Raw genomic sequence first — 13,912 nt, 5'->3', positions numbered from 1 at the left:
CAAATGGAGCAAACTCAGATGCTACATGGATCATGCCACTGTCTGGGTCAATCGGCTTCAGTGGTTGGCTACTGGTTAGCAGACGCTGACCATCAGCACTTCTACTGCACTTTATAGGCCTTAATTAAACCTTGTCTCAGCAGGGTGCTGTTATTCATACTTCGCTAATGGGGAAGCTCAGCTGAGGCGTGAAGTGATTTGCCCAAAGTCACACAGACAGGCATTTCTGGCTCCCAGGCCTGTGTTCAAAACAACAGACCGCACCCGTCTCTCACAAATTATACTGCACACAGTTACCAGGACCCATTGCTTCCACAGGAATCTCCGGTAATGGAGAGGTGTTCTCTCTCAACCAGGGGTGCCTATTCATGGGCTCAGAAGAGACAACAAAGGCCAAAACGTTGACTGGAGAGAGGCTTGAACTTCTGACGGCCAACAATAAAAAAAAGCTTCAAAAAATATTCAACACATGGTGGCTACTTGACAATTCAAATATTCTGGTGCAATATTTTAGTGAGACCCACTCCAGGTTCCAGGCAACGATTTTGAACCAGACCTGGCCCCAAAGAATCCACCCCAGGTTTTGCACTGGGCCCAGCAGGACTGTGGGAGAGTAGTCAGTGCCATATACTAACTTGTGCAGTAAAGACGTGATCAGTAGCCCTGTGCGCGGCCATGAGTGCAAGAATGAAGCCGTGTTAGCACGGTACAGAATGGAGCCAACAATGACAATGGAGACGGCGGACCCCTGGGATTCCCACCAGGACTGGGCGTAGGGCTCCCAGGGTCATGAGTGGAGATGGGGGAAGAGATGGAGAGAAGGTACCTTACCGGGCTGTGGAGGTTCTTGATCTGGAGGCCGTAGGCTTCTATCTCTTTCTGGAGGATGTTGTGCTCTGCTATTTGCTTCTCCAGCTCTGGCACGGTGGGGCCATATGGTCCCGCGCTGACTTGCTTCTACATGCAAATGAGCTGTGTGGTGAGCATGTGTTTTCCTCTAGGGGACAGACCACACCCCGTCCCAATTTCCTACCGCCAGAGGCTACTGCAAAAGGTTCCGTTGGGAACTTTCCACTGCAGCGTGGTGTTGGGAAGAGGAAACTGGCCAGTACCCTCACTCCTCCCTTCAAATGGGAGGAGAACATAGGGCCAATTTCTAAGCAGGTTTGGTTCCTTTTATCCCTTTCAGCTCTTTGTCCACATGCACAGAGGGCAAAGAGAAGATATTCTGCCCCATTGCCCAACAGTGGGTGGGTCAACACAGCAGTTAAAAACCCACAGCTGGCCTGTGCCAGCTGGCTCTGGCTCGCGGGGCTTGGGCTAAGGGGCTGTTCCACTGCAGCGTAGCTCTGGCTCAGGCTGGAGCCTGCGAGGTGGGAGGGTCCCCGAGCTCGGGCTGGAGCCCGGACCCCAGTGTCTACACCGCAGCTAAACAGCCCCTTCGCCCAAACCCCTTAGCCCAAGTCAGCTGGCACGAGCCAGCCGCGGGTGTCTGATTGCAGTGTAGACATACCCAGCGGGCTATGAACCTGAACTGATATGGTTGTGCTGCACCCTACAAACAGGGCTTGGGGGTGATGAAAGGCGAGTGCCATCTGCTACTAGGACATTTGCAAATTAGTCTAAGTGATCTCCAGCACGGGAGCTCCACACACCCAGGCGTCACAATCTAGCAAAGGTCACAATATGCACCGAGGGCATCACACACATGCTAGTTATAGAGGCGGCCTGCTCACCCCACTGACAGGATGAGCACGGTAAATCACCAGTGAATACTCATCAGAATGGAAGAGTATCTCCCATCACATGGGATGTTAGAAAAAACCACCAGTACCATTCCCCACCCCCGGAGGGAGTCAGACTCGACAGCTGTGGCTAATCTGAAGGGAGAGGGCAGTGGTGTGTATAGCATCTCAGCCACGTTAATGGCCTTGTTTTGCTTGCTGATATACGAGTGCTGGCAGCGCCGTTCCCCGAGCATGCTTCTGCCGCAAAAAGCAGCCGGAACTGCTGCTTTTACCTGCTTCTGGTCTAGAATTTTGGCCCAGTCCAGCTTGGAGCCCCCTTCAGGAATGTTACATTTTTCATAGAGATCTCGATATTCAGCACATTGGTGTGTCACACGGTCATGGAGCTGCTTGATGCTGTATGGGAGGGAGGGAGGAAAGAGAGGCACATCTCATTGCCAATTCTCTGTGGTGACTACAACAGAGTGCAGGGGAAAATCCTGGCCCCATGGAAGTCAAAGGGAGTTTTGTGGAGCCAGGATTTCCCCCAGAGAACCCAGCATGTTCTGCTTCCCCCTCTTGACCCACCAACTATCCTTGTGGTGCGTGGCACATGCCGAGATACTCTCTGGCTGGGGGGTTTCTCTCCTGAGCTCAGCCCGAGGGCGAGCATGGGAGTGGAGCACAGGCATTGATGCTTGCACAGAGCTCAGTAGGGGCACTTTATTCCCTCTCGAGAAGGAACATTACGGTAAATCACTCCGAAATGTAAGGAGTAAAGAGTATTTTTCCTTTCAGATTTTCATTCTAGAGAGGGGGAGAGGGCGACGGGGAGAGGAAAGCAATACAAATTATTGCTCACATAAGCGATGGTGCTTCAGGCTGTTTTGCTGCTATACGATATAGCTTTAACCCACGGTGCTCTTTTCCAGGGCTCAGCTCTGTGCTGTGGTAGGGAAACAGCCCTCCCACTGGCTGTATTGCTTTGTTTTGGGAAGCAGGGTAGCTATGTCTACGCTGCACTTCGTCGGTCCGGACAGCGCTTTGTCAGTGGGAGACACTCTTACCACCACCAAAGTCACTGCCCCTCATTGGGGGTGGTTTTATTTTGTCAGTAAGAGAGCTTGATCCCGCCGAAAGAGAGCGGCTACACTGCGTACCTTACCGCGGCACTGCTGTAGCGGCACAACTGTAAGATAGTCAGTGTAGACATAGCCTTAGTGGCCAGTGCACTGGTCTGGAACTCAGGAGACCTGGTTTCTATTCCTGGCTCTGCCACTGACTTTTCAGAGTAACTTTTGGCAGTCACGTTGCCTCCTTGTGCCTTCCCTTGTAAAATGGGGATAATGATCCTTCGCAAAGTGCTTTGAGATCTATGAATGAACAGTGCTATGAGGTATTAATACTAACACAATATTGTATGCCAGGTGGTGATTTTTCAGCTTTGTAGCTGGTTTGCCGTATGCCTGGATACTGGAGGCTCAGAAATGTTCCCTTTTAGATGCTATTTGTTCACATACACTCACATTTGCATATGCAATTACTGCAGTAGCAGTGTGTGCACATGGCCCGTTTGTGCGCACACAGGGGGATTGGGATGTCTAAATACCTATGGCCCTGCACACATAACATAGGTGTGGATATCAGGTGGCACTTTTGGGAACGTGCCCCATGATATTTTATGTTTTGTTCCACCAATGTTTAACCGAAGCCTGTTGCATTAGAGAGTGGAGAACAACAAGAACCTTCAGGTACCGTATGAGACAGCAACAATGCTTGGAGCTTATACAAAACTTTCCATGTTCAAAAGACCTTTATAAACATTTACTATTCAGTCCTTGCAAAACCCCTCTGGGGGTGGGGAGGTATTATTCACAGTTTATCAATGGGGAAACTGAGGCAGAGAAGGTAAGTGACCAGAGTCACATAAGGGCTTTGGGGCAGGGATTGTCTTTTGGTTCTGAGTTTGTACAGTGCCTAGCACAGTGGGATCCAGGTCAGTGACTGGAGTTCCCAGGTGCTACTGCAATAGAAATAATAAATCTTAATAATTGTCAGAGGTAGGACTGGACCCTGACTGCTTTGCTCAGCTCACTAAGTCACTCAATTAAGAATACTTCAGACTCCCGGTCATCCCAGCCTTGTGCCCAGCCTGAGGAGATCAGCGTGAGACATGCATTCTCCACTCACTCTTTTTCTATTTCAGTGGCTTGGGGATGCTTCAGCCTCTTTGCTTTATCCACATCCAGGAAGAGATCCTTCAGCAGGGTCTCGGCTTCCTTCAGGTTTTTCGCGTTCTCCTGCTGGAACTCGAAAGCCTTGTTCTTCTGGTAGTTACTTATGTCCTGTCATCCAAAGAGAACAGCCACAAAGCCCCCCACAGGCCAGATCCCAGGATTAGTTTGCAATCAAGAGATCTAGGTCAGAACATTGATATAAGGTGTAATCTTTCCGAACACCTGGTTTTCACAGGCTCACCTAGTGAGTCTCCCCTATCACCTAGGTCCCTCTTTTATCTGCAAGTGATCCAGGCTCAAGTCATCCATGAAGGCATTGCCTAGATGCCATGACTGATGCATAATGCAAGCACCCGCACAGCTGTCATTGGTACTGCACTTTGTGGCATCTCGCTGGCTCGCTACACATGGCCAAAGCTGATGTCCTTACTTCCCCACCAGCACCTTTGTCTCACGCCCACGTTGCCACCCCCTGCTCTTTGCCCAGCAGTTACCTGCTTGAGCTTGGACTGTGTTTCCAGAATGTCCTTTTCCACCTGGTCGGCATTCTTCTGCATGCGGGAGACGAGCACGGCCAGCTCATTGGTCGAGGACCTGAAGGGAAGTAGAAACAAGCAGATGGATAAAAGCAAACCACCCTCGCAGAGGTGGGTCTCACTCACTACCTGGAGCCCTTGTAAACAGCCACACAGATGTTGGTTCATCAGGCCCGTTACCATCTAGTTCTCGCAGGCGCCAGGAAACTGGGGTCTACAAGGCAGCAAAGGGGAGCGGTCCATGCAGTCCCAGGTTTAGTTCAACACTGCGCATGAACCGTCTTGTTCCATTTTCCTCCTCCGCGGTCTCTTTTGAGTGCTTTTTGCACACAAAGTGCTGCTGGTGTGTTTTACAGCAGCTCTTGGTGCGGTGAGATTCAGACTCTCAGAGTCGGAGAGTTAACAATGCCATAAATTCACTTTGCTGGGACAAGTAAGGCCCCTGCCATTTCCTGGGATTCTTGCTAGGGCAGTTGCAATCTCCTGCACATGTCACATCACCAGCTGTGGTAATGCCACCTTTTGGATCCTTGCGCACCATTTGCCACTGCATCACTCCAGCTGATGGAACCCAGCTGTTTCCAGTGCAGTTCCACCGGTGTATAACTGGAGTCATGCTGTAGTGAACCTGGTCCCTTGTGTCTATAGCCAGACCTCCCTGCTGGGCTTCCTTCAGATTGTCGCGCACGATAAGCAGATTTCACTGCCATCCGATTTCCATTTATTACTTTCACGTTCCCTATCCCATAACATTTAATGTGAAAACCCTGGGAATGCACTCAGGCATTGTTGCCTTTGCATTATTCAGCACCCTCACCTGGTACTGTAATGTACCCATCCCGGCAGCGTGGGCTCTGCCGCCCTTGGCAAGCCAATAAATGCCTGTCCCGCCCAGCCCTGCAGTTATCCACAGTTCCTGAATATTTTGCTGCTTCTGATAGTTTCTGCCCTAGGTGAACACCTGCTTCACCTCCAGGGTAGAGACGGTGCCACTGACAGGCAGAGAGCTGCACCGTGAATACACAGATGTGCACTTACTGAGACATACAAGAGTCACGTGTCAGACATACAAACAAGCTTTGTTCAGAGACAGACCTGCATCTTTGTGCACTTATGTGCTAGTTGTACACACACGGGGCCAAAATTGGCAGTGATGTGAACGGTGATGTCAATTATATGTCAGCTTATGGTCAGAAAATAGGACTCCAGAACCATAAGCAGCAGTGATCTGGCACTCAGTGGGCACTGAAAACTAACGTAACTTTCACTCGAAGAAATGGAATGTTTGGTGTAGTTGGAAAAACAACTAAGAGGACTGCGCAAGTCAAATTAGGGGGCTGCTTCTTAAGGGCTGGGGATGGTTCAATCTGCATAAAGCCTTGTATAGGGGTGGGGGTGCAGAGACACACACACACGAGTATCATGGGGAAGTTCGGCCCTATAGGTGTACGTTACATTTCTTGGCTAGTTACAGCTGTTTACTGGCTAAGTTACACCCAACATGTAATACACCTCACCAATGAATCTGGACCAAGAACTTGTCTAGTTGGCAGCCGGTATCAAGCGGATGCCCCAAGGTTCGGTCCTGGGGCCGGTCTTGTTCAATATCTTCATTAATGATCTGGAGGATGGTGTGGACTGCACCCTTAGCAAGTTTGCAGCTGACCCTAAACTGGGAGGAGTGGTAGATATGCTGGAGGGTAGGGATAGGATACAGAGGGACCTAGACAAATTAGAGGATTGGGCCAAAATAAATCTGATGAGGTGCAATAAGGACAAGTGCAGAGTCCCACACTTAGGACGGAAGAATCCCATGCACTGCTACAGACTAGGGACCAAATGGCTAGGCAGCAGTTCTGCAGAAAAGGACCTAGGGGTTACAGTGGGTGAGAAGCTGGATATGAGTCAACAGTGTGCCCTTGTTGCCAAGAAGGCTAATGGCATTTTGGGCTGTATAAGTAGAGGCATTGCCAGCAGATCGAGGGATGTGATCATTCCTCTCTATTCGACATTGGTGAGGCCTCATCTGGAGTATTGTGTCTGGTTTTGGGCCCCACACTACAAGAAGGATGTGGAAAAATTGGAAAGAGTCCAGTGGAGGGAAACAAAAATGATTAGGGGGCTGGAGCACATGAGCAGAGGCTGAGGGAACAGGGATTGTTTAGTCTGCAGAAGAGAAGAATGAGGGGGGATTTGATAGCTGCTTTCAACTACCTGAAGGGGAGTTCCAAAGAGGATGGAGCTGGGCTGTTCTCAGTGGTAGAAGATGACAGAACAAGGAGTAATGGTCTCAAGTTGCAGTGCAGGAGGTTTAGGTTGGATATTAGGAAAAACTTTTTCACTGGGAGGATAGTAAAGCACTGGAATGGGTTACCTAGGGAGGTGGTGGAATCTCCTTCCTTTCAGAAGTTTTTAAGGTCAGGTTTGACAAAGCCCTGGCTGGGATGATTTAGTTGGGGATCGGTCTTGCTTTGAGCAGGGGGTTGGACTAGATACCTCCTGAGGTCCCTTCCAACCCTGATATTCTATGATTCTTTCATGGGAGTTGTACCTGCTTACACCAGAGCTGCATTCGGCCCAAAGGTGACACAAAAACATAATAAAAACTTACTTCCAGCTAACTAGATTCATTCAGACGTGCACCCACGCCAATACACAGAAATATACATTGCAGCAGTCAGAGATGTGGATCTGTCTGAGAGCACATGCACTAACATGCATTAGACACCTACACACATACAGCGATAGATACACACTCACACAATGAGCCAGAGGCACACACTCATCCATATGCTCAGACACGCCCGTCATTACTGAAACTATAAATCAATGAATACAGGATTAGAAGAAGAAAGCTGCCTGCCTGGGAGGGGCCCCACACTTTCATTTAAGTGCTCCACAGAGCTACAGCTATGTGGCCACTCTGAGATGCCTTTCTAGCTCATGCTCAATTCACACCGGCTTTCTCATTTCTCACTCAATCTGTTTGCTTCACCCCTTCTTTTTATTTCTCAAGAGTGTGGCATAGGCTGCAGTTTGCAGCATCGGCCTGAGAATCAGCAGCTCCTGATTCCCTCAGTGGTTTTGGGCAAGAATCACGGCACCTCCGTGCCTCAGTTTCTCCTTCTGTAAGAGTGGGAAAATGAACCTGGGCTGGCTTACCGGAGGATTGTGGAGACCAGCGTGTGCACAGCTCTTGGAATGCTGTAAAGTGGTGTTATTCTCTGTGTAGATCAGCCCCGCTTCCCAGGTGGGAAGTGCACTTTGTCACGTGGATCTCACCAACATGTGAGACACACACGCACACAGAGAATACATGCACAGCGTGTCTGTGGTAGTAAGATTAGCGGGATAAATTGCAGAACCCTGGAATAAATTGTGGAAGGTGCAGCCGTGGGCCTGTCCTGTGCACCTGGCTAGACAGTAGGGGCTGAGAGGGACTTTAGAGGAGCAACCCTCCAGGAGTCTGTCCCTGTTTCCTGCTTAGTCAGTGCATGTACCTACCAGGCTGTTTTTTCATTTTTCAGTCCATTACACAAGATCCTCACTCTTCACTGACACCCCTGGCAGCTCCCCTTCTCTGGAATGAGGAGGAGCTCCGAGAGCAAACACTTGAGCACCACCCAGGATTCCTGCCCTGGATCTCTGCTCAGGGAGGGGACGCTGACTCACTTGCCTTGCTGCATGCCGAGACAGCGCAGTGAATGAATTCACTTGTTCCAAGTTCCGCTTTTGCATTTCTGAGCCAGCTGATCTGGGCAGGGGAAAGTCACCCCTGTCCTTCTGAATAATAGCCCTCGAGATGGGCCTGGGCTAAGCTCCACAGCTGAACAGCCTTGAGCTTTGGGAGAGTCTGGATTTGGATCCAGAATTTGCACTGACCCTTGTCTCGATACAATGGGCCAAACCAACACCATATGCCTGAATGCCACCTCCCTACCCCTAAATGAGGGAGAAGTTCCCATCCAGATCTGAAGTTTACCTTTCATTAGAAGCTAGAATTTGCTCATGGACTGTGAGGGCTGGTCAAATCACTGGGATATTTTATTCTCATGGAGTATTATCTCCTTGTGTGCATTCAGGAAAACAGGAGAGGAGAAATCCAAAAGCCATCCTTCCTTGGGGGGGACCTCCAAGCCAGAATAATGGAAATTAGAGACCCAGCCATTCGTCTAGTCCAACTGCCCCCCACCCCCATATAGCAGAACTGTTCCCTACAGTGTACGTGAGAGGGCTTTGTACAGTCTTCAGTTTAATGTCCCAAAGCCAGAGAGATAGGGCTGGCAGGAGTAGGGTGACCAGACAGCAAGTGTGAAAAATCAGGACGGGGGTGGGGGGTAATAGCAGGGCCGGTGCAAGGACGTTTTGTGCCCTAGGCAAAACTTCCACCTTGCGCCCTCCCCCATCCCTGACCCCCCGCCCTGAGGCACCCCCCCCGGCAGCTCCCCACCCTGAGGCACCCCAGCTCAACCCTGCTCCACCTCCACCCCGAGCATGCCATTGCTGCTTCACTTCTCCCGCCTCCCAGGCTTGCGGCGCCTAAGCTGATTGGCGCTGCAAGCCTGGGAGGCAGGAGAAGTGAAGCAGCCACGGCGTGCTTGGGGAGGAGGCGGGGCAGGGGTGAGCTGGGGTGGGGAGTTCCCCTGCGTGCTGCCCCCCCGCCCCCCTTACTTGCTGCAGGCAGCCCTCCCCGCGTTCCCCTGCCCGGCGGCGTCCGGGGCGGCTGAAGAAAATGCCGCCCCCCAAATCCTAGCACCCTAGGCAACCACCTAGGTCACCTAAATGGTTGCACTGGCCCTGGGTAATAGGAGCCTATGAAAGAAAAAGACCAAAAAATCAGGACTGTCCCTATAAAATCGGGACATCTGGTCACCCTAGGCAGGAGTCACCTGCCATGAGAAGCAGGGGCAGACAGATGTCTTAAGGGGAAGAAGCTTTAGGCAATACCAGGACCTGGCTTTTGGAAAGGAACTATTGAGTCCAACAAGGGGCTGCATGAACTGTAGAGTCTGGGTTGACACTGGCCTGTTATTTTAACAGCACAGAACCCTGTACTTGTAGGATATGAGCCATCGTCGGGGACCCCAAGAAAGGGACACTGAAGCAGCGGATAGGCCTGACATCAGGGCAGATAAGCCTCTGCTATGCAGCCCTTCCCTTGAGAGACCGTTCTACTAACTGTTACATCTTACAGAAAGGCAATGCCGATTCCGCTCCACCTGTGGTGATTGCCCCTTTCAGATCCCTGGGTGTTACACTGCTATACACTCCTGCATTATACTGCTATACACTCGTGGCATAACTCAGCATTTCCCCAGAAGTCAGTCTCTCCAGCCCCTCTGACAGGTCCGCTTGCTCTCTTCTCCCCTGCTTCCATTTTGTCAATATCTTCTGACTACAGATGAAGCCTGGAGGATCAACAATCCTGGGGGCAGTCTTGCCATCCCCATATAGAGCCGAGCATTTATGATCCAGGTGGAGGGAAGCCTGGAAGCGAGGGTCCTCATGTTGAAGAGCTAAGGCATGGACTGGGAGCCTGGAGAGATACGACTTGGACTAACGAATGGAGCAGGATATTAGGAGGCAGGAACTAAGAGTGTAGTCCTGGACAAGTCATATAATCTCATGTGGTTGGATTCTAACCTAATTTACTCAGGTGCAACCATGTTGACTGCAATAGGGATGCACCAGTGTTCCTATTGGCAGAATTTGGCAGAGATTTATTTCCGGATCAGTGAGAGGAGATACTAATATTCCCCCCTCACATGGCATGGCAAGGCCTAATGCTTTCAAGGGATCAATCACTATTCTAATTATTCTTTGGTTTATTCCCTAGAACACATCCCTTCTGCTAAGGAGGCCAGTTGGCCTGATGGGATAGAGTCTTTTTCTTTCTAGCACAAACATGATCAATTCCCCGCTCTTACTTTAATCTGTTCTGCTGCACTTTAATAGGGCTACAAGCACCATTCCTATTTCCCTCCCCCAAATTCCCCTATTAATTCCCCCTAACAATGAACCATTTTCCTTGTAGTCCCAAGTGAAAGCTTCTGCTAATCTGCTTCATTCTGCATCGGGATCACAGGAAGGGATGGATGCTGGAGAGCTCCCAAACCTGCTCAGTGCTTAACATCTCAGTATGAATAGGAGCCTCTCATCCATCTAATTCTCCTGCACACTGCATGGGCCTCTGCCTGCTGCATCCTGCTACAATTGATAGCCCAGTCCTGCAAACCCTTCATACCATACCATTCTTCTTGTTCAAATGTGGCTAATCCAGAGAGCGGGTAGGAACAGGATACCCAGGAAATCAGTCTGTTAACACCCAGGATATGTTGGCAGACACCTGAAAAACCTACCAATTCCCCACACCCGTGGCAGCAAGCTCTACCAGACCAGATTCAATTCTACCTCCTTCTGTGTTTGAATGTGGTTGGTCGCATATACAGCAGCATCAGGCCTCCCCTGGGTGCTCTGAGTGGTCTAAGCACAGGGTTGGGAACCAGGAGCCACTTAACTCTCACCAGGACATAGGACAAGCAATTTGACCTCTCTCCCTTAGTTTCTTCATCTCAGACAGAGGGATGATACCGACCAACCCCCCAGGCTGAGGCTGGATTAGTTAACGTTTGTAAAACACTTTGGAGGTGCCAGGCGTTATTATTTATCAATAGGCTGGTGCCCTTAAATAAACCCCTGAGCAGCCTGGCTTGATCTTCTGAGCAGGAGAGAGACTGTCCTGAGAATGGCTGCATGCCCCGCCACCCCACTCCGTACAGGAGGCAGGGCAAAGTCCTTGGCGTGACTTGTTACCTCAGCGGAGTTGCAGCTGGGCCCCGTTTGGCCCAGAGTTTCTTACCAGGGAATACAGGAGCAATCTCACACTGAGACATTAAAATAGGTCTGCAAAAGCTTTAACAGCAGACGTGACCAGCTGACAGGTCTTTGGAATCACATTTCAGAGGTTTCAATTCAGCCTGGTCTGGCTGACAAGGCCAAGGCCAAATTGCTTCACAATCAGGGTGGGAAAAAAAGACTGTAGAAATTTAGGCTAACATACACAAGCTGGAGGCCTCGAGGTAGGGATCTTACTGCAGAGCTTGGCCCTAAAGTAACCTGAGCTACAGAGGGGCTGCAGCCTCCATTGTCTTCACTATTAGCTGTGGGCGCTTGGCCCCTCAGAGACTCGGGGCCAGTCTACACTGGTACCATTAAAGCCCTGCTGCGGCAGCGCTTTAACATGGCTTGCGTGGTCACGGCAGAGCGCTGGGAGAGGCTCTCTCAGTGCTCAAAACCCCCCCACCTCCACGAGGGGCGTAGCTCCCAGCACTGGTGCACTGGCTACACTGGCACTTTGCAGCACTGTAACTTGCTGCATTCAGGGGGGTGTTTTCTCACACCCCTGAGCAAGAAAGTTGCAGCGCTGTAAAGTGCCAGTGTAGCCAAGCCCTCGGGCTGTTGCGGTAGGTGCCGAGCGATGGAGCAGGGGGCTAATGTGAGACAGCACATTTGCAAATGTAGGATTTAGTTAAGTGCCTGTTTCTTTAACGTGGTTAGAGGAGATTTGGGGCCCATACACACTGGCCAGCGGACTCAGGGTACAACCAAATTTAACAACTGCTTTAAACACTGTAGTTATGGGCATGTAGATGGGACAACCCACTAACCCTGGCTCTCAGTGCCCCCACCCTGCAGATCAGTTTTTCGGGTCAGGCCCCTTCTCGGGCAAATTGTGGCTGAGCTAACGTGTGCAGCCCTGTATTATTTATGCTTCTGTAGATCTACAAATCGCCCTGCTTTGTGCTTCCTCCCCTATGGCCAAGCTGGGAGCAGCGTTTAAAACGAATCCCAGCATCCGAAATAGGATTCTGAGAAAACGTGACAGAGAGGGAGGAGACTGGTAAATAACCCTGAGGTGGGGTCTGCCATATGAGTAGGGGAAACAGCTCTCTTCACAAGGCCTCCCTATCAAGGATGCCCAGGGAAGCCTGTCCCTAGCAGGAGCCCTCTGGCTTCCAGCTTAAAGACCCCGGAGGGACGTTTCTTTGCCTCTCCGTCTCAGCCCTCAGAGCACACTGATAGACCTACTCTTCAGAGTGAAACTGAGCCTCTTACAGCCCCCAGGACTTAATCCATGCGTGGTCTGCAAAGAAGCAACCTCTGCCACCCTATTACATGCCTTTAGCCAGGATGGATTATACCCACAATTTACAGCCCAGCCCTGCTCAGCCACCTCCTGTTTCATTCAGCCAAGAGCAGGGGAATGCTGAGCTTAGTGCCTGCTGGACCCTTTGGTTTGGGTTCCTTTCCTGAAGGTTTTAACCTTCTCTTCTAGCTCCATCTCAGCTCGTAAGGCAGCATCACCCCAGCACCCGCCACCTACCAATTGGGATATACAGTCTGGAGACACTGAAAATGCTACACTGAGTTATTATCAGGCCAGCTAAACCTTGATAAGCTGAAGTTCATCTGCCTGAGAACATCCCTTGGAAACAGGCAACAGCCATGTCCAGGTGCTGCCTCTTGCACTACAGCCTTCCATCTGCTTACCTGAATTAAGGTCATGCCTCCCCCTTCCAGGTGGCTAATCACTGCAATATCTCACATGTATCTAGAGCTTCACAAACTAGATGGTGTTCAGACAAACCACACAGCTACCTCTGGGGTGGAGTGCCAGGGAGACAATCAGTGCACAGCCGATGGAGGGAGGGGAGATTTTGGCTAAGTCTCTGGGCAATTCCCAAAGAGAACCTTGGTAGTTCAGGTCTCAGCAGGAAGATCTTCCCTCTGCTCTGCGCTATTCTGCACATCCTCGTTTATTCAGAGACCACCTCTTCCCTGGACACCTTTTCTCCCATCCGTGCTCTCACCCCATCCAAGCTCAGAGAGGATCCCGGAGTCGCACTTACTTGGTTTGCTTGATTGGAGGCGGTTTACTTGGGGAGCCCTTGCCCACTCCCTTGAACATCTTGGCAGGAATTTGGTTCCCTTCCTAGCGTCCACAAAGCTTTTCAGGGCACAGCCTCTCTGCTCTAGTCTGCCGAGATGGAATGACAGGCTCCAGCTGGGAAGGTCTGATGCGGGTTAAAAGAGCAGTTTCTGGGTGGCTCCTCCCCAAGCAACCGGTGATCCAGAAGCAGGGATGGAGCCTGGTTTTAAAAATGACTAGAAAAACCAGTTTGTGGAAAGAGCAGAGCCCCGGAGGGAGAGCTGGCGACCCCGCCCTGGTTTTCAGAGGAATGTTCTTCTACACACGCTGTCTGGCACAGTCAGACACGGGTTTCTCTCAGGTAGAGGGGAAGAACCCTGCCTCATCATTAGCTTAAAACAGGATGAATCCAGCAACTCCGGTACAGTTGATTAAATGTCAGTTCTAAGCTTGTAATTATCTTCCCTGCCAATTAGTAACATC

The 13,912-nt window shown here is 50.7% G+C and overlaps 1 protein-coding gene across 1 annotated transcript in view; it reads right to left on the bottom strand.

Annotated features, from left to right (window-relative positions):
• Positions 1–13,626, bottom strand: part of EVPL (envoplakin) — a 41,218-nt gene extending 27,592 nt beyond the window's left edge. Inside the window, exons 1-5 of the mRNA XM_044983184.1 lie at positions 13,410–13,626; positions 4,459–4,558; positions 3,918–4,072; positions 2,021–2,144; positions 832–957 (exon numbers count right to left, since the gene is read on the bottom strand). Of these exons, the coding sequence (XP_044839119.1) occupies positions 832–957; positions 2,021–2,144; positions 3,918–4,072; positions 4,459–4,558; positions 13,410–13,468 (564 nt within the window). The 5' untranslated portion in view covers positions 13,469–13,626. The remainder of the gene's footprint in view (positions 1–831; positions 958–2,020; positions 2,145–3,917; positions 4,073–4,458; positions 4,559–13,409) is intronic.
• Between the last annotated feature and the right edge of the window lie 286 nt (positions 13,627–13,912).

This window comes from Mauremys mutica, chromosome 12, assembly GCF_020497125.1.
Source record: "Mauremys mutica isolate MM-2020 ecotype Southern chromosome 12, ASM2049712v1, whole genome shotgun sequence".
Taxonomy (NCBI): Eukaryota; Metazoa; Chordata; order Testudines; family Geoemydidae; genus Mauremys; species Mauremys mutica.
Note: the sequence above shows the minus strand (reverse complement) of the source record. Positions and strands in the feature narration are given on the sequence as shown.